The following is a 27,753-nucleotide window of genomic DNA, read 5'->3' on the forward strand; positions in this document are numbered from 1 at the left end:
GGAATGCAGCATTTGATAAGTTATCACAAAGGTTGTTTATGTAAAGAGAAAAGACCAATGGTCCTAATATGGAGCCCTGAGGAACTCCTTTGGATACTGGGAGAAAGGAGGAAGAAGATCCAGCAGCATGGACACACTGTTTTCTTGCTGATAAGTAATATGAAAACCAGCTTACAGCATTTACAGATAGAACAATATTGTTTAGTCTATTTACTAAAATAACATGGTCAACTGTATCAAAAGCCTTTGACAAGTCCAGAAAAAGAGCAGTGGCCCATTGTATCAATAATGTCATTAACTACTTTAATGCAGCAGTTATTGTGCTGTGTTGTGTCTGATGTTGGGAAAGAACTGAAGTTTGGTCCAGAAAGTCTTTCAGTTGTTCACTAATAAGCTTTTCTAGAACTTTTGCTAAAACACCCTCTTTAGATATGGACCTGTAGTTATTAACATCTGAAGGATCACCTCTCAACAAAGACAGATTTCTATATTACAGGGATCTTTCTGTCTGAGAGGCTGAGATTAAAAATGTAAGTTGGTGGTTCTGCTATAAAATCTGCAGCCAACTTAAGAAGAGGATCAAGCTGATCTGGTGCAGACTTATTTAGAGCCAACAGATTTATGGATCTCATAAACATTTAGAAAAGAAAAACTGACCACAGATTCAGTTTGGTTGGTTGCAGAGACCGCCTCCTGTTGATTAAGCTGTTTAAAATGTCACATTTTTCAAAGACTGGCATCTCATTATGTCCCCATAGGAAGATTTTATTATTTTCCATTTTTAGGATCATTCAGATATCTAGTAGTTTTTGAAAGGTAGAATTCTGATTTTGTTGTTTTTGTTTTGCCTGTCCCATTCGCACTGTAGTATCAGAATTATTGACTGAAGGCCAATAAATGTCCAACAGATTTATTTTCCCAAGTGGATCATTACAGCTTTGCCACACTGGTCCACTTGATTGATCTTTGGTAAATGGTAAATGGCCTGTATTTGTATAGCGCTTTACTTAGTCCCTAAGGACCCCAAAGCGCTTTACACATTCAGTCATCCACCCACTGGTGATGGCAGCTACATTGTAGCCACAGCTGCCCTGGGGCACACTGACAGAGGCGAGGCTGCCGGACACTGGCGCCACCGGGCCCTCTGACCACCACCAGTAGGCAACGGGTGAAGTGTCTTGCCCAAGGACACAACGACCGAGACTGCCCGAGCCGGGGCTCGAACCGGCAACCTTCTGATTACAAGACGAACTCCCAACTCTTGAGCCACAGTCGCTCGAATAAATAACGTATTCATTTATTTTTAACTTTTAACTTATTACAAACAGAACAGACATGACTGGGGTTAGGAAAGGGAAAGACATAGACAAGAGAAGTTCGAGAAAAGGAGAGGGGGAAAAAAACAGAGGGGAAGCTGGACAGTGAGAAAAGAGAGTAAAGATCCGCCGGATCACCTGCTGGGAAAAAAAGAAAACAAGCAAAAAGAGAACAACACGGTGGGGAAACCACAGTAACAACCTAGATAAGAATAAGTAACAGTAAATAATAAATACTGAATGTTGCTGAGCAGCACACAAGACTGACAACGCACAAACTGTTTTTCTACATGATAAAGAAAACGATGCTGTGACAAAGAAACAAATCTGTCAGGACTTAAATTGTAAGAACTAAATGTGTGCAATGTGTACTCATTGCACAAACTGTCTGGTTGTTGTTGTTGTTTTTTTAAACTTTAGTGGTCCTGTAGGGGCAAATCAGAATTTTGGGGGTGATTCTACCTCACTACAAAGCTGAAGCATGCACACTGACTGTGCTCTAACCCTAAAACTCAAAGCCTTAAAGACCAAGGAGTCCTAACTGTCAGTACTTCTCTTCACCTCATGCCCACTGAGCATTTCTGATGAAACCTGAAACCTGCTATAACATGAGTGATCATGTTTGAACAAACAGCTTCATGGAGCTGTCATTAAAGCATAAATGGTGCACATAAATAAAGCAAATACTGACCTTTTCACCTGCACTGTTAAACTGTGCTGCTGTTATTTGTGAGCCAGAGTCACACCTGAACCAGCTGGCAGCAGTAAAGTCATAAACCGGAAACTCTTTTCTATCAGGATGTGCTTTTATTCTGAAGGAGTCCATAAGTCGGAAGCATTCCAACACAAGAAGTAATCAAACCTTGCTGGGAGAAAGAAAGACAGGAAACAAAGAGCTTTGGATGGATTGTGGGAAGGCGAGCAACAGAATTTAAACTGGATCAGTCAAAGAGTGCCGTTACCAGCTATAACTCCATGGATACTTCCTGATGCCACAGTAGATTTCACATTATTGGACAAGAAGAATAAGGATAAGGCATTTTTTTAAACTCTCATACAGTACAGGCTAACATTGACCAGTATAATTATGTTCCAATATATACAGACACATCAAAGAACACTGGTCAAACTGGTGTAGCAGTTGTGGTCCCGGAGTTTAGGGTTGAATCGGGAAAAGGATTACTGATGGACTTTCAGTATACAGTGTAGAAATGCTCACAATACTATTAGCTGTTCAGTTGGTAGAAGACATAAGGCCATTACATGCAGTCATTTGTTCAGATTCAAGCTCATCATTGGTCAGTTTACAGCATAGTCACTCAGAAGGTAGAGCAGAGGGTCAGCAAACACTTTTCATACGTGATGGGACTTACAGTTGTGTTTTTATGGAGCAAGGGCGAATGAAATGACAGCGTTGCAAAGGAGGGCACAAAACATGGGGTGGTTGACATGGCTGTTAGCTTTGGCCAAGCAGAGATAAACAGTATTGTCAGGCAAGAAACGAGGAAAAGATGTCAGAAACAGTGGGAGGAAGAAAGGAAGGGATGGTGGCTGTGTAAAATTCAAAGGAGGGTGGGAGGAATGAGAACAACAGGACGGAGTAGGAGAGAGGAGGTGGTCATATCAAGAATGAGATTTGGACTTACTGGTTTGAACACTACATTATTCATGATAGGGAAACATAATACAGGGGAGTGTGACTACTGTGGAGAAGAGGAAACTATAGAATCAGGTCGACAGGAGACAATTGACCCAAAACCTGAGTAACATAAAAATCAAACGAGATCTTATTGATTTATTGCAAAAGGAATCAGGAAGTAAAAATCATCAGGACTTATTTCAGTTTTTAAAAGAGGGGAAACTGTTTGGAAGGATTTGAGGGTTTTTTGTTTTGTTCCAGACCACACTCCATACCAGTTGGTGGCGGTAATGCACCACTCAGGTGTTTGCCAACCGCCAATAAAAATGTAAAAAGAAGAAGTCGGAAGCCTTACTGTGGTCGTGAATGGAAGCTGCGGAGCGCGGACTCGTTTCCGTGCCTCATCTACAGGTAAGCCTGAGCTCGGCAGCAGGACTCTGACTGTGAAGCGGCTCTGTCCGCTGTTTGCGCAGACTCTGTAACAGCCCGTGTGTTTGTTTCTCGGTATTGGTGTGGGACGCTGTCCTCCAGCCAAAGTAAAGACGCTCGTTCACACTCTCCACTGTGACCTATCGTTTCGTTGTTTGGAAATGTCAGCAGCGTGCCACAGTTCTTGTGACTCAGAGCTGCGTAGAGCCAGCCGCCTCTTATCCGCCGCATAAACTTTCTTGCGCTTCTACACAGGCTTTGCGGCAGCGTCTGTAGACTGGCGCACGCATAAAAACACGCACACATTGTGCGTGGGTGGCAGTAGCTCAGGTGGTAGAACAGGTCACCTACTGGCAGAGCAGGTGGTTCGATCCTAGTCTGCATGTAAGATACTAATCCCGTGTTGCTCTCCGATGCATCCATCGGACTATGATGTGTGTAGATGTTAGTTAGCTAACCTGCAGTTACTTAGGAACAATAGACAAACGTGCTGGTGTGAATGGGTGAATGCACAAGTTGTGTGAAGCGCTATATTAGAATCAGTCCGTTTACACAGTGCATTGGGACAGCCTGATAGTTCATGTGAAACTTTCCACACATTCTGCCTGTGGTCCAATAACTCTACACCTGGTTTCATGTCTATCAGCTGCAGTATTTCAACAAAATTAAAGGGCAGTTATGCTCAAATTCCATCTACGTCTGTGCTGAATCATCATTAAAAAAAATCTCACAGATGAGTTTTAATAAAATGTTAACATGACGTTATCACATTCCTTTAAAGTTTTTAAATTTGAGCAGACTTGTCCTTTAATTTCTTGGTAGAACGAAAGCAGTTTGAGATGAAACTCGGCACAGATGTAGAGTGATGAGAGAAAAAATGTGTTGAAAGTTTCACGTCAACTATTAAGGATGATTTTATATGAAGTTTTGAATATGATGCAATCAGACTCTCCAAATGCAATGTGTGCACGTGCATAAGTGTGTGTGAGTCTGATGTTTGCGATCATCAATGAAGGAGACGAGGCGCTGGCCTAAAGCTTAAATTTATGCGTCAGATAAGAGGCGGCTGGCTTCACCGTGGCTCACATATGATGGCTCACTTGATGGCGGTGCTTCCTAATCCACTGAGGATAAAGGCGAGACACTAAGAACAGAACATTCCGTTGGAATTCTTTCCTTTATTTCTGCTCTTTTAAGTATCAACTATACAAAAAGCCTGCTGTCAGGCTGCAGGGCTCTTTGTGTGAAGACGGGCAGTTGGACAGACTGCTGACAGGGTGTGGAGGGTGACAGAGTGAGAGGCCTGATAAACCAACTGTCGTCCATATCTTTACCAGCTATCAGCTATCAGCTACACTCAGGTCCAGGGCTGGATATTAAACATTTTCAAACAAACCTTATAAATTGTATCATTTATTCTTAACTCTGTTACATTTCTGTACAGTACATTTTTTCTTGCAGTGTATCATACATGTGTACCTATACAAAGTGATGTAACACAATGCATTATGAACACCTTAACAGTGGTGCAGTGTAATAATACTATTACTACCATCAAACAGGTACACAACCCTGACATTCACAGTCCTGTCCTTACTTTGTGGCTTCTGCATCAGATTCTGACAGTGTCTTTACTTCCTCTCCCTCCCTTCCTACAGCCAGCTACACCCATGCTGGGCTGTTTTCAGGCTGCACAGTGCCCTCATCGTTCAAGGAATTTTCTCTGGAGCCACAGTTCCATTTAGACGATTCATGGTCCTCGGTGGTCTCTAATTTCACATTTTTTGTGCCTACAATAAAACTATTAGTCTTGCTGCTGGAAGGCGCGTGCTGCCCACAGCTGGAACAAAACATTGACTGGCTGCTCTCATCAAAAACGAACCAGTCACGTAACTCACTGTTGTCAGTTCTCAAACACCGCAGTTTAACTCTCTGCATTCCAGGGTATCTGTCCACTTTTGACTACTTCTGATTTTACCTCTATATTCAAACTTTTAAATACTGATTACCTTGTCTTGTTTGGTATCATTCTTTTCAGCACAACCTGTCTGAATTTAGCTATTTTTACATTTGGTCATACTGTATTAACACAGTTGATCTAAATACAGACAAAAAACATAAAATCAGAGTAGAAAAAAGGTTTTTTTGGGGGGTTTTTTTACTGTAAAAACCACAAACATGCTTAAAGAATCATTTTCATAACTTGAAATTCAAATATAAACTGTAAATTTTAAAAACCTATGCCAGAGGTTCCCAAAGTGTGGGGCCCGCCCCAGAGGGGGGGCGCAGAGCCATTGCAGGGGGCGCGGTATGAAAAGGGGAAAAAAAAAAAAAAAAAGAAGAGCGCTTGGACACTGTGGACAGGTTTTTGACGGGGCTCCCACATAAACGCAAAGCAGGAGATGAAGCATCGCCAAAAATGTCTCCAAACCAACTTCCTTCCAAGCTAAAGACTAGAAAATATGGTGAAGCATATCTTCCCTTTGGCTTCACCTGCACAAGTGCCGAGGTAGGTCTCCCCTGCAAAATTGGGGTGGCTGTAGCTCAGGTGGCAGAGCAGGTCAGCCACTAATCAGAAGGTCGGTGGTTCGATCCCAGGCTGCATCCTGGCTGCATGCCAAATATCCTTGGGCAAGATACTAACCCCATGTTTGCCTACTGGTGGTGGTCAGAGGGCCCGGTGGTGCCAGTGTCCGGCAGCCTCGCCTCTGTCAGTGCGCCCCAGGGCAGCTGTGGCTACAATGTAGCTTGCTATCGCCAGTGTGTGAATGTGTGTGTGAATGACTGAATGTAGTGTAAAGCGCTTTGGGGTCCTATGGACTAGAAAAGCGCTATACAAATGCAGGCCATTTACCAATTAGTTTCCCTGCGTCGGGAGCAGCGCTGGGCTCTCCAAATCACGGACAAACAGTATCCAACAATGTTGATTTTTAGTTCACAAACACTTCTTGTAATAACTAACTACTCCTGACATTTTGGACATGTTAGCTCTTTATGCAGTAAAGTTGCAGCGGGATACAAATAATATCAGGCTGATCCCGCCGTAATTTGTTCCCCCGGTTCAAATCACGGACAAACAGTATCCCACAGCTGTTTTTGTTTTTGAACCCATTTTGCTCAGAGAGACATTTTTTGAAAAATGTATTGACAGCAATGTTGAACATTATTACACAGGAAAAAAACAACTACACGTAAAATAATTACACCGTGACGCCTCTGCCTTTCTAAATGCAGGGACAGTAACTGCGTGTGTATATGTAAGTGTGTAAAACCTGCAGATAGAGACAAAATACTGTTACTGTTAATCTGACTATCTGCCATTCTGCAATTCATCTCATGTAAACAATAACGTGGCGCACAGCGTGACGTGAAAAGAGGCACATACCTTTGTCGTCGCGTGACGAACTCTGTAATCCTCGTCCACACGTAAACGCAAAAAAGGAGTTTTAAATAATCTCCGTTTTCGGTGAATCGCAACGCCGTTTACGTGTTGACGAAAGGCCCAAACGCATAGAAACAGCTGAGTTTTCAAAAATACCCGTGTAGGTGTGGACGCAGCGTAAAAGAGTTAGTAGTATATTTTATTACTACCTGTAATTTATTGCCGTTTACTTGTATTTGCTTAATTGTTTACTAAATGTTTGAGGTGTGAAATAAACCGCAATGGAGTTTGTAAACAAAATATGGGTGTGTGTGTTTGGAGGGTGTGTTTGTGCGGGGGTTAGGTGGTGGGGGGGCACGAACATTTTCCTTGTAAAAAAGGGGGGCCTGGCAAAAAAAGTTTGGGAACCACTGACCTATGCAGAGTTTTGCAAACAACAAAGTTACATACAACTATTTACCTAAATTAGCCAACACCTCCGGTGTTTGGTATTAGAAAGTAAAACTATTTACAGAACAGTCAGGCGTTCTGCATTAAATAAGATGTCACACAAATTATTTGTGCCTGTCCAAAAAATAGTTTCTGTCCACTATAAGATAAAGGAGCACATCACAGCCTGGCACCTGCAGGCCTGAGAGCAGGTGTATGACTCCACCTGGCAACAGAGTTCAATCTGCCTTTGGTGGCTATTTAAGCAGCACCGGTGACATTCAGCAGTCGCCTCATTGTTCTGACACGCAAAACAGAACAATCGACTATACCACACACCGACTGTACAAGACCACACACCAACTGTCCTTAGAAAACGCAGCTTTTAGTGTTTCTTCCCGCAGTAAGTAAAATTTTATTTATATAGCACCTTTCAAGATAAAATCACAAAGTGCTTCACAGAAGCTAAATCACAAAAACAAAAATCAACCAAAAGAAAACGTCGATTTTATTCAGGAAAAACCACCGCGTATATTGTTCATCGTAACTCTGGTTTTACGCGGCTATCAACTAGGGCTGCCACAAACGATTATTTGATAGTCGACTAGTCACCGATTATTTTTGCGATTAGTCGACTAATCAGATCCTGCATCCATTGGACGTAAAACGTCCAGCTTATTGTGCTAACTAAAAATAAAGACAAGATGATAGTTTATTAAATTTTAATAAAATTTGCAGATTGTTTCGGTGAAGTTTAATAAACTCAGCTGTCTGCTCCTTGCTATCTAAAATATAACAGGACACCGGAGTATATTCTCGAGCATCTCACACTTCTGATAATCAGCTGTCTGCTTGACGTTTATTCAGCTGTGTAAAAACTATAACTTTAATCTCAGCCAAACCGATTTACTCAGGAACAAATAAAATACTGAAAAAAGCCAAACAATAACATTTTTATGTTATCTAAGTGACTTATATATCATGGTTAACCTGAGTAGCGAAAGACGGCGGTGGGTTTGAAAACGATTTGCCGGGAGTCCGGTGTTCTCACCGGCTCTAGTGAGCCGTCAACCCCAGCTAGCTATCGAGCTGGTGGGTAACAGACGTCTCCGAAAACATCGGAGCAGTTTTGAAAATATGTGATGTCTTGATAAACTGAGCAGATATTTGAAGTTTACACAGCTACATTCTCGCCTGAAAATATGTTAAACGTTTATTTTGTGACCCAGAAAGAATAATAAGAGTAATATTAAAACTAACTAGCTGCCGCCATTGTTGGAAACTGAGCAGGGCCGCGATGGGTCGCGCTATGAATTCTGGGACACAGCTTCTTCTTCTTCGGGGTTTAACGGCAGCTGGCATCCTTGTACATGCAGTGCTGCCATCTTCTGTTTCAGTCCGTTATTACACTCTTAAATCCTACTACTTATTCCTGCGTCTTTGGGATCTTACAAAGCTTCAAACGACGCGTCGACTATTAAATTAGTTGTCGACGATTTTGATAGTCGATGTAATCGTGACTAGTCGACTAATCGACTAATCGCCCTACTATCAACACAGTTTAAAAACTGGTATACAGTTTGAAGTCAGCACACCATCAGTATTTGGACAGCAACAGTATCTTTCACAGCTTGCCTATCCTACAGTCTGTTTGCCATGAAGCAGACGTTCAGCTTTAATCTGTAATACTGGATTAAACTTTTAGGAATGTTAGCCATTTTCCCCAGACTCTCATGGGCAGGTGTTCCATTTCCTCTCAAAATCTCACAACAGATGAAAGAGTTAAGAGGTCTGGAGATGGTTAATCCAGTCATTTTTAATGTTAAACCTTTAAGTTAAGTTCACTTCAGTTCTTCATTTCACGTCCACCATGGTGGTGTAAAAAAACTCCAAAACAAATGTGTGTCCAAAAACTGGACGAGCATATTCACTCTACTCACTCTTCTTAATGTTATTTGTGTTTGCAGTTGGCCAATGAGAACAGTTGCTGTCCTTGGAGGAGGGATTGGGGGTTTGGCTGCATCCTACTACCTGTGCAAGAGCCCCCAGGTTACCAAGGTAACACATGCTTTGTTTGATTAGGAGAAAAAAGATGGAAAAAACACCCTTCATGTATGAAGCAAGTTTCTCGAGCACCCTTATTACATCTGGCAGATGTTAAAATTAGAAACAGCCTGTGACAGTGTGAGCTGAAAACCTACTTGTTACTGGTTGAAGTTCATTATTATCGAGCTGTTTGAAAAGTACGCTTGAAACGGAGTCAGTGGATCCCACATGCTGCAGTGTAAGTACTGACAGGAACAAAGGGACGTCGTGTTTAGCCCATACTAGCTTCTTTTACTGGCTCCCTGTTAAGTCCAGAATTGGATTTAAAACCCTCCCCCTCATTTTTCTAACCCTTATCAAACCAGGAAGTGAAACACTTTGAGATTTGATTCGGAATTTCATTTGTAAAATGTCCTCAGCTAAGACGGGCAGGAATGTGTTTTTCCCAAAGTCCTGCGTGCTCAGTTCTGTTCAGTTTTATTTACAGCTTAAAGCACCAATTAGGGACAGCACTTGTATCAAGACACTTTATATAAAAAGGGGAAAGATATTAGAGAGAAAAGCACCTACAATCAGACCATCTGACATGAGTAAGCCCTTGGTAACAGGGTCGATTTTTAGGGTCGAGTCTAATTAATATCAGTTTTGTCTGAATTTAGAAGTAGAAAACGAGAAAACTAGACAATATTAAAGAACATTCAGGCCGTTTAATAAAAACACGTATCGCTCATTCTTTAACACGAAAGCTTTGTAGCTGTGCTGACCAGTGAAGAGTGTGTCGTTTCCACAATACTCCCCCCGAGGTCCACAGAGCCGTTGAAAGGACTCTGGAGGTCCCTGTATGTGAAAAAGTTCACAGGACTCTGTTCTGCAGGCTTTGTTTCTATTGGTCGCGGGAAAGTGCGCCACCACGCACCGCAGGCGAAGCAAGAGTACTCCACGCTCCGCGTTTGGGCTTGTGATGCTCTTTCCTTAGTGCAGCAGGAAACTTAATGTGTGGCGAAACCTGTAGACATGAATGGGTTTCAGGGCGCAGTGCTGCGTGTGCTGCGTCCAATGTGAAAGGGCTTATTAAAGATGAAAGAATTTAGACAGTTTGTAACTCTCACTGATGCTGCAGTGTTCGTTTGACTTTGGGACCTGAAGCGACGGAGTTTAGGACCCAGATTACTCCCAGATTTACGAGCACCTTAGTCCGACAAATACAGCAATAACGACGGCCCGCTTGCATGTTCTACATAAAAAAAGTGCTTTGTTGTGTATCTGACGGACAAACACCAAACCAGTTCCACATCACTGAAGTGGCACCATTTTTACAAACCAATTCTGGTTCATCCGTTTCACTCAACAATCCACTTTCCCCCTTCTCATTCTCCGTTGCCGCCGTGCTTTTTCGGCCATGTGCGTATTAAAACAAAGGCACTGCACATGCGCGTTTTACCCATATTCTATCGTGATATTTCATTTTCTTATCGTTGCCTAACATTGTACCGGTATTACCGTGAACGGTATAACATGGCCCAGCCCTAATAGGAAGGCTAAAGGAAATGTCCTTTAATAAAACGATCATAGTTACACCTGGTAAAGCAGCAATGCTGAAGTTTAACATCCAGGCATCCATGAAAACTGAATTTATTACATTTGAGGGAGTTAGAAGTCAGCACCAAGTTAGCAGGAAGTTAGCTCGCTAGTTTCGCTAGTTACCTAAACATGATATAGCATGTTCTGACTGAGAGATTTCTGAAACATTCAAACGTACAGCTCTGCTATCACTTCCAACATAAATGAAGACAGAAAACTAAACAGCTGTGACGTTTGTAGGGTTACTGAAGTTGGGCTAGCTGCTATATAATGATGTGCTACGTGATCGCTAGCGACACAGCTACGTTAGCATAACATAAACACAGTGAAGCTGGAGGATGAATGCTAACTTTTTTCCACTTGATAAAAGTTAACGTGAGGGTTCCTGATGGTTAGGGACAAATGCACTCGCATGGCAGGATGCTGTAAACGGACCAAACTTCAGTCAGGAGAACAAGTGAGATAATCCATCCACAATACGAGGTTAGTCATTAATATACTGCAACAACATGGGAATAGAGCAGCTGTGATGGAATACAGCATTAATGAATCAATGGTACAGAAGTGGAGGAAGCAAGAAGTTGAATAAAGTTTGATTTATCTGACTGCTTTGTTTCGCTTAATCTGCCTTATAATCCCGTGCACCTTATGGTCCGAAAAATACATATTTGACTTTTTTATTTGGCACACTGCAGTTTAATGTTGCAAAGCATCTCTTTTTAACTTCAGTGGATATTATACATGGTTATGCTGAGGATATGTCAGCCCATTTCTACTGGAAATGCCTTTTGGTTAAACTGTCAGCAAGGAATTTGCATTTGCACTGTTAAATTTTTATATAGCTTTAATGCACATAAAAAACAGCTGCTTGTTTATGTGAAAATAAATGGATGGGGTTTTTTTGCGCTAGTAAAGTTGTGGAGTTTTGTCTGGCAAAAATTATATAGTCAGTTAAATCGTTATCGTAAATTTTCAAATATATATCGTGATATATATATTTGGTCATATCGCCCTGCTCTACTTCCTGTACGCTTTATGTCCTGCAGGAACATCTAAAACATGAGATATGCAAATAGAGATGCAGGAAGGTTATTAAGATGTTTATATGAAATGTTGTGCCTCTTACTACCGTGTAATTTGTCTTTCATTTCTTGGCCACTGCTGCGTACATCTTGAGACGATTTAAACCTAAATATCCAAACAGGTCATTCTTTTAGAGGCAAGCAGTCGTTTTGGAGGTTGGCTGTGGTCCACTCGGAGATCAGACGGAGCGGTGTTTGAGCATGGACCCAGAGGGATTCGACCTGCAGGAGCAGTGGGATCCAACACGCTCAATATGGTGAGTTCCATCATTACAGCAACACTGTGACCACAGGCTCAGGTCACTTCCCTTTTATTTATATCACACCAAAACACAACAGCTGTTGATAAGAGCTGAACTGACCACAACAGACTGAAACCTGTGTGTGTGCGTGTGCGTGCATGTGTGTGTGTTTGCAGGTGGATGATTTGGGTCTGGGAGAGGAGATTCTGCCAGTCAGCTTCAGCCACATTGCCTCCAGAAACAGATACCTGTATGTTAATGGACAGCTGCACAAGATGCCGTCAGGAATCAGGTGAGAGTTTAGAAACATTTACTGTTTGAATCAATTCAAACATGTTTGATTTTGCATTATGTTCTGCTGAATGTCGACCGGCTGTATATTTACTCATTTCAAATGAAATCATGAAGTGTAACCTCTAACTTTCCGTTGAGCGTTTTCCTCTCCGTCTCTGTGCATTTTTCCTCCAGTGGGATTGTGCGGACAGTCCCACCTTTCTCTCGGCCGCTGCTGCTGAGCGTCGCTGCTGAGATACTGGTGAATAAAACCAAGAACGACGACGAGTCAGTCCATTCGTTCGTTTCTAGGAGGCTAGGAAAGGAGGTGAGAAGAACTTTGTGTCAGTAAAGATGATTGTTGTGAAATCATAAAACCAGAATGAGGACAGAAGAGAGTCTCTGTGAAAAGAGAGAGACTATTTTCTCTGACGTTCTGTTGAACAGAGCAAGAAATGTAACGCAGCCTTTCCAAACATCCTATTTTTTGTGGGCGGGGGGACTTACATGACTTTACTTTACACACAAAAAACAAATTTTTTTCACACAAACTAAAACCTACCAAGGTCAAAATTATGAGCCCTTCTGATGCTGATAGTCAATAGTGTATCTTTTTTCCTGGATAACAGCCTAGAGTCATTTATTGCAGCTTTCAACAAGTCCCATGCATCTCCTGAGCTGTCCCAGCCCATCCTCCTTTGGTGAAGCTCTCAAGATGGACCTTGGTCTTTAGTTTAGCCCACAGATTTTCAGGGCATTGTGTCATCTCAACCACCAGCAACCTTGTTTACGTGAGGAAACATTGTAGGGGAAAGCTGGACAGACAAGACGGAGAGGCTAGGCCACTACACTGGATTTTAGCCTTGGCTAGTCAAACAATCCCCACACACACAATTGTTGCAGTCACTTGGAAGTAGATACCTGAAAGCTGTTTATCTAGTTTTTTATGTGTGACACAGTCATTATGGACGGGAGCAATGATTTTAATTTTATACTGGAAACATGTGAAGCTAGTCTCTAACAGTGTTTAACTAAGATTCAAACGTAACTCTGTGTGTGTGTGTGTGTGTGTGTGTGTGTGTGTGTGTGTGTGTGTTAGTTAGCAGACATAGCTGTGGACAGTTTGTGTCGGGGTGTATTTGCAGGGGACTGCAGGAAGTTGAGTGTGCGCTCTTGTTTTCCTGTCCTCTACAACGCAGAGCAGCACAGAGGTTCCATCGTCCTGGGAATGCTGCTGGGCTCAGGTACAGTCATCACTTCCACTGTGTGGACCATTTATTAGCATCATTGCAGGCTGTTGATCATCAGCAAAACAAATTGACAGAAAAATAGCCAGTAAAGAGCCAGTTTGCAGAAAAAAATAAAATGCTCTTTAAAATCAATCTAATCATATTTGATTAATTGTCTCAGTTTTATAAAATTCAAATACGACTGGAAGCTGTTCTTCCTGAGTCCAGAGGATGGGGTTTCCAATAAAAGCGTCATATTTTGACTTGGCAGACCACACGATGAGTCAAAGAGCGTCATTAGAAACGACAGCAGCAGTTCATTTCTTCCTTTCTCCTCATGTTGTGTAGTAAAGATAGTAAAGGTAAGGTAAAGCTGGTTTGGTAATTAGGCACCTCTATCAGGTGTTGTGTGCAGGAGGTCAGGGTACATGGATGAACAACGTTGTCCAACGTAACAGAAATGTGTGGCATCAGTAAACTTTACATCCTGTAACACGTTTCAGCCTTTTTGAAAACCATAAACATGGTGAGGCTGTATTAAGCTGTTCGGCTGATTCCACTTCTAGTTTATCTTAAAATAACTTCCAGGACTTTCTGACTCACATGTTTGTCAGGACTCATTAAATGTCTGTGTTTAGCCTTATAAATCAAATAATTGATTTGAACTCATTCTGAGCCCTGGTTGTACACGCTGGCTCTTTGGTGGCTTGATGCTAACAGATGGTTGTGTTTGGCTTGGATTCAGCATTTTCAGGCTGTCTCACTTTCCTCCGTGCTAAAAGTGAAGTGTGCTGTCTTTATTGCAGGACTAAGGTTGTATGCTTGAAACCTGCAGGTGAGGCTCAGGTGATTACCCGCGGCCCTCTGGCTAAAAGATCTAAGAAGGAGTCGTGGGCCCAGTGGTCGTTGAAGAGGGGCATGCAGTCGTTTCCAGAAGCCATTGCGGAGTATCTACAACAGAGTGGGAGAGTGCAACTTCACAAAGAGGCTGTTGTTAAACAGATTGATCCTTCAGCCTCTGGTTGGCAGGTTAGTGCGGAGGCTAAAGACGTTTAACTAAACCTTAGGTGGTTTGCAGTGGTGTGTTATGTTGGTACCATGGTAGTGTCGGGGGAATGGCAGTTTGTTTGCACTTTGGCATCATTTGGCTTTTTGCAAGGTTTCACATTTGCTGAAGAGAATGTTTAATGCCTGCAATGTTCTGATTTCCTCTCTACTGCTAGCACCAGGAAGTAACGACAGTGAGAAAGAAGAGTGTAAACTTTGACTGTACCAGGAGGTTTTGTCAGGGAGCTCAGATAAATCTCTTCTCTTCAGTTTTCTGCCAGCATCACCAGCAGGTTGAAAATCAGAGAAATGGTTTGTTAGTTGGTCTACACATGTTAACTTCATTGAAAATACAGTGAGGTCCATAAACAGTGAAACTGTTGTTTTTAAGCCTGTGTACATCACCAAGACGTCATTGAACTGCAAAGTTTGAGCTTTAATTCAAGAATTTAACACAAGTATTGCTTTGATTGTTACAGTTACAGTTTAAATTTTCAGAGGCCGTAGAGTCTAAGATGACTTTGATAAGCTGTGTGTCCGTGTGTGTGTCCGTGTGTGTGTCTGTGTGTGTGTGTCCGTGTGTGTGTCTGTGTGTGTGTCTGTCTGTGTCTGTAGGTCCATTTGGAGGATGGAGTCATATCAGCCGACCACATCATCTCTGCACTGCCTGCTAAAGGCAAGTATGATTGTAAAGCCCGCCATCAATAGCAGCTTCACTCTGAGCTTCCCTGAATGGCTGTAAGGGATTTCCACTGCTTTGTGTAACATTATTCTTTCTCCCACTACCCACAGCTTGTGACTGTACAGTGGGTCAAATAATTTCCTACGTGTATTTTTAAAGGTGCTCTTGAAATTGTCGCTCTGTGGGACCAGCACCCAACACAGGAAGTCTGGATCGACCGTCAGTTTATAGTCCTATTTCTGCTCTTCGGTTCTTCCTCAGTAGCCGCTGCAAAACTTAGATGCAGTCAATGGGCGGGGGAACTCGACCAGTTCAGACTACTGCTCTCCTCCAGGTGTCTACCCCGCTCCCTTTGACAACAACCAGGGTCCTGAGTAGCCTCGCAGACCCGTCAGCGACAGCTCCGCTCTGGCAGTATGACTAGGTTTAGTTTAGTGGCTTGGGAAGCTGACCCACAAGAGTCTGTTACTGTCTGTTACTTTTAGAGACTGGAGTAAACTGTAAGAGCCATTTATACAAATGTAGTTTAATACTCATTGTTACCTTTATTGTTTTACAAAGGGTTAAAAGGGAATGTCCACAATTTAGACTTTTTGAATGCAAATATTTTATTAAAGCATTTTAATAAGATCAAAGCAAACAGTGAATCAAAAAGTACGAATCACAGAAGCAATTACTTAGATGATTTAAATCATACTTATTTAATGAGCTTGCTGTGAACTAATGCTGACTTTGTTCTGATGTCTGGGAGGACGGAGGTAGAAGAAGAGGACACACCACATCTATGTGGATATAATTCAGTAGAAGGAGTCGAGCTCTTGGAAGTTGTTTTCTAGACACAAACAAAGGAAATCCAAATCCTCTTGAATTTCTACGCTAACATGGCAAAAATCATAAGTCCAGTTATACGTCCACAGTGCTGGGCAGTGCTTGCAATAAACGGTAGAGTCTCAGAGCCCAGTCACTGTTGTTGGCCAACAGTCGCCCGACGTCCAGCCACACCGTTCATCTGACTGCTTACACATGTGTGAGTCAAAACTAGTTTTAAAATAACTTCATGACATTTTCTTTTTGTTTGTGTTATTCTTAGTATAGAAAATCCAATTAAAATTGAACATTCAGTCACATATGAACACACTTCACTTAGTTTCATTCAGTTTATGTCATTTCACTCAGATCTATCATCACATCCATTTTAACATCATCTCCTTTAACTTCAAATACATAAGAATATTTCCTCTCACCTTTTCTCTTCAAAACTATGTGCGGTCCAATCACAGTATTATAAGGTTGGGTCATGTCTACACACACATTACTCATTTTCATTTAACTGCATTTATCATTCATCATATTAACTGGACTCATACTTTTATTACATCTTGGATTAAGAATAAAGATGATTTACTCTGAGCAAGATCAATAGATAAACTCTGTTATAGCGCTCTGTGTAATGTTAAACATAAGGCTGGATGATGTTAAGTCCTGTGATGTAATGAGAGGTAAGCTGGGGGGGACTTAAATTTTCCTTTAGCTCACTTCTCCCAACAACATGAAATTCTCACCAAATTCAATTCAGTTCATTTAAACTTTATTAATATAGCGCCAAATCACAGTTGCCTCAAGGTGACTTACACTATTGTAAGATAAATACAACCCAGAGAAACCCCAGCGATCAGACGACCCCCTCTGAGCAAACATGTTGGCGACAGTGGGAAGGAAAAACTCTCTTTTTACAGCTTCTTGGTCAGCTCTGAAAATTAGTTTCACTCCTCTGTGTGAAGTCTTGCAGCAAGCAGCTGGTCATGGTCGGTTTATGGTGAGATGATGTTTGCTGTCATGGCCCCAACACTGGAACCTTTAGTGGGTTAAAGTCCTGCTGTAACTGATGTCGTCAGTATCAACAACGAGGCTGTGATGGTTGAGGGAGCTCGCTGGTTTTACCCATCATGAGATGTTTCTTGTGTGACATGTTGGTAATGACACACTGTTTTTCAGGCCACCAGCTGTGTGTGAACGAGCTCAGTTAGCACTAAATAGCAGGATTGTTTTCTAACTGTTGGTCGATTTTATGAACATTTAAGCATTCAAGTTCTTCAGTAAGATGACGGCGGCCCCATTTCAAAAACCTGCCTATTGTTGTGAAATCGATCAATGTAGAGCAGTGAAACAAACCACGGAGGCCCCAGAAAAGTGCAATCAAACGGTGAGTTTATTAACACAGGAGAAGAAATGTGAGTCTCCTCACAAAAATACACTGGATGCTGGTTTTATAGCACTGAGGATCACACCCCCACGTGCGTCAATTACAGGTCAAAAATACATTGTGTGCAGTCATTGTTTACAGACAATAGTACATCTTATACATCTTTAATGGCTAGACACAGACATATAACTTCTCTTTTCTATAACACCTACCAAATAAGGCAATAAACTTCAAGCCCCCAGGGTCTCTGAGGTCGGTCACTAACTCTGATCATCAGTCACCAAGTAGACTAAAGGGCAACAGGTTACAAAAGAAGCAGAAGACACTTGGGCCTTTGCTCAGGCCTGTCACTAAATTTATGTGTATTGTAAGCATGCATGCAGTCAACCTTCTATGTTCTACAGTGAAACTTAAGACCCTTTTGGATGGAACATCAACTCCAAATCGGCACAGATGTGCAATGTGTATAAAATGATCATAACTAAGCCTGTAAATAAAAAAGGTCAATGTGATGGCAAACATCTTCAAAGCAACATGAACCCTGTAAGAAATATTACCAATAAAATAATGCTATAAAACATGTTATTAATGCAATTATAATAATGCAGGTTATATGGCAGCAATAAAAGAATTTCTGAATCTCCACATTCCCTCTTTTGACATTCCAACAAGGAATGTCACCACACCTCGTGTTGTATCACTCCCTGCCCCACTCTATGGGTTCTAAGTCCATCATGTAGATGGACTCCACCCGTTCGGGGTTCGCAACCCTCGCCATTATCATTACCAACAATCCTCTGACACAAGGAATGATACAACAACCACCGATGACCAGTATTCCCAAAAGTACGGCCAAGGAAAACATCACTGACATAGCCACACCTTTCCATCGTCCAAACACGGAGGTCATCCAGGACACCAGCGGGTTTTCGATACCTGAGTGCTCATGCATGGTTTTAGACAAAGTTTTCAGGCCCTCCAGAGCTCGAGTTACTGAGCCATCTGGGGCAGTATTATTGGGGATAAAGGTGCAGCACATGTCTCCGAACATGGCACACACACACACTCCCTTCTCTGCCAACAACATGTCAAGAGCCATTCGATTTTGCACTCCCATCAGCGAACTCGGACCCAATTGTTCTACGAACCCCACCATGGCGTCCCTGGTTAGGTTAGAGAGTCTCAGCAAGTTGTAATGAACATAGTTAATGCGGTCAACATTCTTATTAGGCGTTACCCAAAGGAATATACTTTCAAATCCTGAAGCTACCGGGTCTGCCAGCTTGTACTCGTCTGGAACTCCCCTGGGCACTCCTATGGAGTCTATCCAAGTCGGTGAGTTCAGGCGAGGATCATAAGCATGTGTACCCTGGGTCCCTCTTTTGGCCAGAATATGTCTCTTACGTCTGGCGGCTAAGGTACGTGTGTTGTGTTGTGGAATAGCCTTTACCTGGTTCCCAATAAGCATGAGTGGAGCTCCCAGTCGCACCATCGCACATGTCCCTACGCTTCCTACAGGAACACGAGCCAAGAGAGTGCTTTCCCCACAATAATAATACAACCCACTTCTCGCCCATGTTCCAATTACCGTGCTTGGGTCGCTTACATTATTGGTGGTTCTTCCCGTGAGTGTGACGGCACACCAAGTTGGGTCGATTTCTCCCACCTTGTACTTTTCATTATCTGTAGAGAACTTGAAACATGTATAGTTATCTTGTTTTGGCATAAATGGTCCCACTGTTGTCTGTTTTGGAATGGGAGGGAAAAGGCTGGACAACAGAGTACAGTTGCCAGTACTCACTGCACCTTTAGTTAGCTGCAACATACAATCATAGCCCCACTTATCCTCTGGATGCAGTGGTGCGGGCTCCGTAAACAAACGTGGCCTGGCTGAAGCACAGGCAACACAGTCGGCTACATGTTGTTCTTTAGCATTTTGAGCCACCCAATAAAGCCAAAGATTACTGTCCTTGAAACCGGTGGCACGCTCGATCAAATCCTGAGGCTTCAATCTAGTGTAATCTGTTGTCAGAAGTGGTCTCTCTTTTGGCTCCTGCTCCTTTTGAGCTACCGTTTCCGAGGTTAACGTTTGATCAGTCAGAGTGGTGATTGAGCTTTTTGTGAGCGGCTTAGACTGTGGGTCAACTAAGTTTACTCTAATTACCCCAAATGGATCTATTCCTGTCACATCCACCCCGATTACCAGATAGAACACGCCTCCCGGGATCTCGGCTTTGGGGAGCGTGTCCCACTGTCCTAGGGAAAGGGTGACAGGGTTATGAGAAACAGAATAATCTCTTTGAATAGCTATTCCTTTCAGGCCCTTTGGCACATATGGCTGCCATCCTACTCCTGTCCAACTCACCACATTTTCCCAGGCGCACCACTGACCTGCTACGTATGTGTGAATGTGTTTGCCCCACGAGGGGCTCCGGGAGCATATCATGGGGTGATTGCAGACCCACACATTATACGCTCTCCAGCTACTACTAGCTCCTGTAGACTTAATGACGTCGCACAAATCAAACGTGAATGAGCTGGTAGACCCTTTAACATAATTCAACTCTATGCCATTATATGTGCTGAGACACTCATCACCTTTACCTGACACCTCGCACTTTCGTCTTTCCACCGATCCCGTTTTAGCAACTACAGTCTCAGGAAGTGCTGGGCTAGACTGGCCTCCGTGTTCGGACGAGTGGCCCGGAGTGCCCTGCGAAATATAGACAATAAACAACACAGCCATAGTTAATATTACTGCATATAATAGACGTGTAGTTGTAAGGAACATTTTAATAAGTTTTTTCTCATTCCGTATCTCTGATTCGTGTGTTTGCATCATGTTATATAAATTTTGTATTCTGGAATGAAACTCCCCTCCTTTTTGGAGTTCTCAACTTGTCACCGCTCTTTTCTGCTGGCGTGGTGACCTTCTGCACTGCTCCTCTTCTTTCTTCGGCCTTCCAGGTGGACTACTGGTTGGCCCGTTGCACAGGTGAGAGGATTTATTCTGCCTCTGTTGGTTGACACCTGTGTTGGTTGAAGACAAGCTTTCTTCTATCAAACTCTCATGTGCTGGCGCACACTGCGACCAATGATACCAGGTATCGCCTTTCCCTTTTAGTTGAACTGCTGTAGTTGTTCTGGCAATGACCTCGTAAGGACCCGTCCAGCGTGGCTCCTTCCACTTGCGTTTGATAACCTTCAGCCACACCACCTTTGCCTCTGGAGTCACCTGGTCCACCTTATGCAGTCCAGAGGTAACCTGTTTTGTGAAACTGGAGACAAGACATTTTAATTCATCCCAATATTCTGCATGAGACCTGTTACTCCTTGTGGTGTGTTCCGCCGGGACCTCTGTCCAAGGTGCTGGGAATGGCCTTCCCGTCTGCAACTCATGTGGCGTGAATCCTGTGGACTTATTAACAGAACATCTTATAGTCATTAGAGCAGGGGTGCCCAATCCCAGTCCTCGAGAGCTACTGCCCTGCAGCTTTTAGATGCGTCCTTGTTCCAGCACACCTGAATCAAATGAATGGCTCGTTATCAGGCCTTTGCCAGACTGGATGGCATGCCGAATTGGTAATCCAACTATTTGATTCAGCTGTGTTGGAGTAGGGATGCATCTAAAAGCTGCAGGACAGTAGCTCTCGAGGACTGGGATTGGGCACCCCTGCATTAGAGCAATCGGTAGAGCTGAAACCCAGTTTAGCCCCGTCGCTGCGCAGATTTTAGATAATTTGTTTTTCAAATTTAAGTTCATTCTCTCTACCTTCCCTTGAGATTGGGGATGGTACACTGTCCCAAACCTGTGCTTTACTCCCAACATCCTCTCTACTTCCTCCAGGTCTCGATTTTTAAAGTGGGTTCCATTATCTGATCTAATGCGCCTTGGAAACCCATGCCTGGGGATATAATGATTGATTAAGCGCTTAATCACGCTTTTGGCATCTTCTTTTCGAGTGGCCCACGCTTCGGGCCAACCGGTCAGAGCATCTACACACACTAACAAATACCTGACTCCCCCTGGGCCCACATCAATCATGTCAGTGAAATCGATCACAATTTCTACTCCTGGCCTCTCTGGCAGGAGAAACTTACCTGCTTTCGGTTTTACCACTGGTTTTGGATTGTGTGCTCCACAAATTAGACACGTTCGGGCTTTTCCTTTATCATGGCTGTTAAATCTGGGTGCCACCAGTGACACAAATTTCTCTCCATCTGTGCCACTCCCACGTGGCCAAGCCCATGTGCCTCGGTTATCTTCTGTCTGGCCAGTTTGTCGGTTAAGACTGGTCATCCATCGGCTCCTCTCCAAAGACCACCCTCTTTCCGGGCTCCTTTGCTCTGCCACACCTCTTTCTTCTCAAAAGAAGCCTCCTCTTGAGCCTGTCTGGCTTCCTCCAACATATTGATGCCTGCTTCCTCTTCAGCAGTTACCTGCACCATTTGTTGTCGTCCTTTATAGCCTGCTGCTTCCTTTGCGGCTTCATCCGCTTTCTGATTTCCTTTTGCAACCATGGTGTTTGCCTGAGAGTGTCCTTTACATTTAATAATGCTCACCTCGCTTGGGTCATGGAGGGCCCTCTCCAGTTCCTCCATTTCCTTCCTATGGCAAATAGGAGCATTTGTCGCCGTTCTGAACCCTGCTTTCTTCCACTGCAAGAGTTCCACGTGGGCTGCTCCAAAGGCATAGGCCAGGGGTCTGCAACCTTTAACACCCAAAGAGCCACTTGGACCCGGTTTCCACACAAAAGAAAACACTGGGAGCCGCAAATACTTTTTGAAATCTAAAATGAAGATAACACTGTATATATTGTTTTTTTTACCTTTATGCTTTGTGCAAACATCTAAAGTAAGTAAGTAAAGTTTATTTATTAAGCGCTTTTCACAGACAGGCAGCCACAAAGCGCTGTACACAAATATTAAAATAAACAATACAATCAATAGACATACACAATGTAAAAGATCAAATGTAAATAATGTAAAGAATATAAAATACGTAGATCAACAAAAGGCTTGTTTGAACAGAAAGGTTTTTAACTGCTTTTTAAAAGAATCCACAGAGAAACTAAGGTGTGTTGCTTATGTAATCCATGAAGTGCTACAGAGAAAATTACATTTTATTTATGTAATTAACACATTTTGAACTCTTAAAAAAATATAACAAAAGGAAAGACACCCAGCTGAACTAAAATGATCCATGTAGCAAACAAAAACCATTGTGAGTCGCCACTCTTTTCAGGTCAAGGCTTTTGGAGCCTTGACCTGACTTTTAAAAAGTAATTGGAAAAAAAGCTCTATGCTGCTTAAAAAAAAATAGATATTTGCAAAATTCTGCCTAAATATGTATTTTACCTTGTTAATGTGTGTGGCGGGGCGTGGTCTGCAGTGCCGCTGCATGGGAGTCGGAGGCACCTGAGCGGCACCTGCAATCACGCCTCGCCGCCTTAAAGTCTGTGCTCTCTCTGCTGTTGTGTTGTCGGGCTGTGAGCTGAAAAGCTACAGCCGGCTGTATGCGTACAGCAACCGTGTGTGAAAAGTGGTCAATAAAGAGATGCTGAAAAGCGCGTTCATGCAAACATCGTCGGGTCTGCCGTGATATGTTTACAATGAGACTTATGGTCCCAAACCTCGGCGCACAGCGTCTGCAAATCGAGGCTTTCATCTTTACGCAGGACTGTAAGCTGTCATCTGTGAGGCGTGAGCGGTGTTTGTTTTTAACATAGTTCACGGTGGAGAACAGCTGCCGACATAATGTGGATCCGAAGATCCATAATTGGCCTACCTGGGGTTGAAAGTCTCGATAAATGCATGGTGTTTCGGCGGGTACACCGGCTTCCTCGAGTGTGACGCTTATTTTGAGCGATGAAAAAAATAATAAGATATAATTTTATTTTTATATTTCAAAATCACAATAATCTTCCAATTTAGAACTACAAGTTAAAAAAGAAAAAGAACTAAACACAAATAAAATACACTTCAGCGAAATACTTCTTCTATTTTCCCAAACCACCCGGAGCCGCAAAATAAGGACTAAAGAGCCGCATGCGGCTCCGGAGCCGCGGGTTGCCGACCCCTGGCATAGGCTGAATCAGTGTAAATATTCACTCTTTTGTCTTTGGCCAGTCTCAAGGCCCTACTCAGTGCAATCACTTCTGCTCTCTGAGCAGACTGTTGTCCTTCAATTCTTCCTGCTTCTTTTACTTCAAATTCAGTTCCTTGTTTGCAGACTATAGCATAGCCTGCTTTCAGTCCTTCTTCATCACGATGACAGCAGCCATCTGTGAACCAGTCCTCAGCTCCAGAAATAGGTTCTGCTTTTAAGTCTTCCCTGACTTTCCCTTCAACTTCGGCTTTCTTAGCACAGTCATGGGGTTCTCCTGATCCCATTAACTCTGCCATATTGATTCCTTCATGTGTAAATGTCAGATTTGGAGCATCTAGAACTTTACTCAACCTCTGCTGTGCTAATGATGTCATAGTAAACGCTTGCGATGCCACCACACTATGTGTAGTCAGAACTTTTAATGGGTGTTCTCTCACTACATGTGCTGTTTTCTGTATTATTTTGGCAACCCCTGCTGCATGCTGTGTGCATGTAGGATGCCTTGCTTCTGTTGGGCTCAACCTTATGCTAACATACATGAGTACCTGTCTTCCTCCCTCTTTTTTCTGAAACAACACACCATTTATTATTCCAAGTGTTTCAGAAACATCCAAGTAAAATGGCTCATCATAATTGGGAGTAGCCAGATCTGAGGCTCTTGACAAGTCTTGTTTTAATGAAATGAACGCGGCTTCAGTGTCGAGCGTCCATGGCAGTTCAGCCTTAAGGTTTCGAACGCCCACCTGTTTAATCAGATCCCGTAAGGGAGCCGTCCTTCCTGCATAGTTTGGAATGAACTGTCTGCTGTAGCCTGTCAGGCCAAGAAAAGAAAAAAATCAAATCAAATCACCTTTATTGTCACATCACATGTGCAGGTACACTGGTACAGTACATGCGAGTGAAATTCTTGTGTGCAAGCTTCACAAGCAACAGAGTTGTGCAAAATACAATAACGTGCAACAAGCAAAATATAAAAATGGTTAATCTAAAAAGTAATAAATATATGTACCATATATAAAGGTATATACATTACTGAATGTGTGTACTAAATATGTTTTTCTACGTGTGTGTGTGTGTGTGTGTGTGTGTGTGAGTGTGTATATACATGTTTTACAAATGAAATAGAGTAAACAATAAAATAAGATATATAAAATATAAAATATACAGAGGTTGGTATGTGCAAAACAGTGGCAAAGGAGTTCTTTCACCGTTCTTGGTTTTGGGTGTGTCAAAATTTGGTCTCTGTGTGCATTCATTAGTCCCAATGATTTATGTGCTATTACACGGCCCAGAAATGTGACTTCTGGTCGAACCAACTGCAGTTTTTCAGACAGTCTTTTGAGCACTGTGAGTGATGCTGCCGTACAGGCCGCTGCCGAAGGAGCCGCAATGAGTAAGTCATCTACGTACTGTATTAGTGTACACCCCTCAGGCAACTGACAAGGTGACAGGGCTTCTTTGAGCACCTGATTAAAAATGCCAGGGGACAGGGCAAAGCCTTGTGGCAAGCGTGTGTATCTAAACTGACGACCTCTGTATGTAAACGACCTCTGTATGTTACACCCCAGCCCAGGGAAACCCGGCGTGCAACATAAGGAAAATAAAAATAAGGAGAACTGCCCCCACACTCCCTGCTCTCAAGGAAGACGAACCAAAAAGACAACTGCCACGGATTTCACAACAGCCAGTCAGTTTATTAAGGCCCAAAAGGTAGCGGGCGTCAGGGTGAGCATGGCCAAAACAACAAACCAAAAAACTCTAGAAATGAAATGCAGCTGGCTTACCTTCACCGAAAACCCCAAAAGAAAATTACAGGTGTCTTACCTGCCTCCCTAACCAAAAACAGGAGAAAAGGTTCCCAAAGAAAAATGGCTTCTCACCCCTACAGCTACCGAGTAAAATTAAATATTGACAACTATTTACATCTATATACAACACTATTTACAACACGGAAAAAGCTTCCAGAATACAAATTCACACGCAGCCACATGCACAGTTCGTTGGGAACAGGAAGTAGGCGGGGGCGTGTCAGTTGAGAAGGGTCCTCATTTATAGCCGGCCTCTCCCAGTCCTCCACCAATGGTCAGCCTCCACCTGGAACTCACATAGCAGCAATAACACAGGACACAAACTATGCCACCCTCTGGTGTGGCAGACCAAAAAAACACAGTACAAAAAATATCCATAACACTGAATCATAACAGAGTGAATCATGTAAGGCAGGGGTGTCGGACTCCAGGCCTTGAGGGCCGGTGTCCTGCAGGTTTTAGATGTGTCCTTGATCCAACACAGCTGATTTAAATGATTAGCTCATTACCAGGCTTCTGCAGAACTTCAAGACATGTTGAGGAGGTCATTTAGCCATTTAAATCAGCTGTGTTGGATCAAGGACACATCTAAAACCTGCAGGACACCGGCCCTCGAGGCCTGGAGTTCGACACATGTGATGTAAGGGGAGACAAAAGAACGCGTTTGCTAGATCAATGCATGTAAACCACTTTTGGTCCCAAGTTATTGCCGTTAAAGCTGTGTATGGATTAGGTACGGGCACCGTATCAGTATGTAGTATGGCATTAATCGCTCTTAAATCATGTGCCATACGGTACTTCCCTGTCCCATGTTTCTCCACCGGCAAAATTGGTGTGTTCCAAAGGGATTGCGAGGGCTCAAGCACTCCTGCTCTCAACAACCCTTCAATCGTCTCAGCGATCCCTTCTTCTGCTTCAGGTTTGTGCTTATACTGTGGTCGTGAGATTGGCGTTTCTGGCTTTAGCTGGAACAAAACCGGCGAACAATTGGCTAGGCTGACATCGGTGGGTCCTGTAGACCACAGAGTGTCAGGCAATTTTGAAAGTTCTGCCACTGCGTCTGGATGATCCGTTCTTTCACTACCATGTGTTCTTGATATTTGCTGATGCTCTAGTATCACTGCGTCACTGGACACACATGTGATACGGTATATTTTACATTTTGGTGCATAACAAACATCTGGAATTTGGGTGGGTTGCCACCAAGCGTTATCCAGCGCTCGCTTCACCATCGTCCCCAGCTCCTTAGCCTGATGACCTTCATGAACTGCCAATGTAATGTGTGGGGCCGAATCTGGTCCCATATTGTACCAAGGCAATTGTTCATCTGTTAATTTAACAACCGCTGCTACACCTTCCGGCCCCGCATAGATATTTTGTGTTTGGACATTCCAGGTCTGACCCTCAAGTTCAGACTGGAAGGCTTCTCGGTAAACATCATCATCATCCCTATCATAAAAGAGAGTGACGTGGTGTGGATCTCTGGGCGAGGAGTACACCGCAAGACTCATAATCCAGGGTTTCCACTGTTGATATTGTCCCAGAATGCCTTCTTCTACCAGGCGCCCCCAGTAGATATCAGCAGGGGGTGGTTCACAGTTTTGCATCGGTTTCCAAGCACGGGAGCGACATTCCACCTGGCAGAGTCACAGTTAATCCATCTGGAGAACACATGATTGTGGCTCCCAGTTTGATGAGTAAATCTCGACCCATCAGATTCACAGGCACTTGTGGGGAGACCACATATCGGTGCTTCAAAGTTTGTTTGCCCAGCTTGGTCAGAGCTGGGTCTGTAAGTGGCAGAGTCATTGGTACCCCAGAAAAACCCACCACACTAACAGTGTGGTTTGAGATGGTTGCACTATTTGGTATCGTTCTCAGAGTCGAGTATGTTGCCCCAGTGTCCACCAGGAAGGGCAATTCTGCACCTTCCACTGTCATTGACAGCATGGGATCTGCCATTCCCCTGCTGCAGGATTTCTATGGGCTCCGTCAGTACTGGTCATCCCAGCTCCAGTCCCCCACTGGATACTGAGAGCGTGGCGCAGCGCTTGGGTTAGGCGCTTGATGTCTGTCTCGGTAACCGCCTCTGCCTCTCTGGCCTCCCCATGCCTGGTAATCTCTCTGTTCATAGCTTCGGGGCAACTCACGGCATTCTCGAGCCCAGTGCCCCTCTCTTCCACATTGGTAGCAGACATTCCATGAGTTCGTTCTGGGATTCCCTGAACCACGAGCTCTAGGCTCTGGTCGCCAGAA

At 43.3% G+C, this 27,753-nt stretch overlaps 1 protein-coding gene across 1 annotated transcript in view; it reads left to right on the forward strand.

Annotated features, from left to right (window-relative positions):
* The first annotated feature begins 3,214 nt into the window (after nucleotides 1-3,214).
* ppox (protoporphyrinogen oxidase) overlaps nucleotides 3,215-27,753 on the forward strand; it is a 33,679-nt gene continuing 9,140 nt past the window's right edge. Inside the window, exons 1-8 of the mRNA XM_003446203.5 lie at nucleotides 3,215-3,366; nucleotides 9,163-9,253; nucleotides 12,027-12,161; nucleotides 12,323-12,438; nucleotides 12,615-12,747; nucleotides 13,519-13,663; nucleotides 14,484-14,677; nucleotides 15,311-15,371. Coding sequence (XP_003446251.1) covers nucleotides 9,170-9,253; nucleotides 12,027-12,161; nucleotides 12,323-12,438; nucleotides 12,615-12,747; nucleotides 13,519-13,663; nucleotides 14,484-14,677; nucleotides 15,311-15,371 — 868 coding nt within the window. The 5' untranslated portion in view covers nucleotides 3,215-3,366; nucleotides 9,163-9,169. The remainder of the gene's footprint in view (nucleotides 3,367-9,162; nucleotides 9,254-12,026; nucleotides 12,162-12,322; nucleotides 12,439-12,614; nucleotides 12,748-13,518; nucleotides 13,664-14,483; nucleotides 14,678-15,310; nucleotides 15,372-27,753) is intronic.

This window comes from Oreochromis niloticus, linkage group LG11 (genome assembly GCF_001858045.2).
Source record: "Oreochromis niloticus isolate F11D_XX linkage group LG11, O_niloticus_UMD_NMBU, whole genome shotgun sequence".
NCBI classification, from domain to species: Eukaryota; Metazoa; Chordata; class Actinopteri; order Cichliformes; family Cichlidae; genus Oreochromis; species Oreochromis niloticus.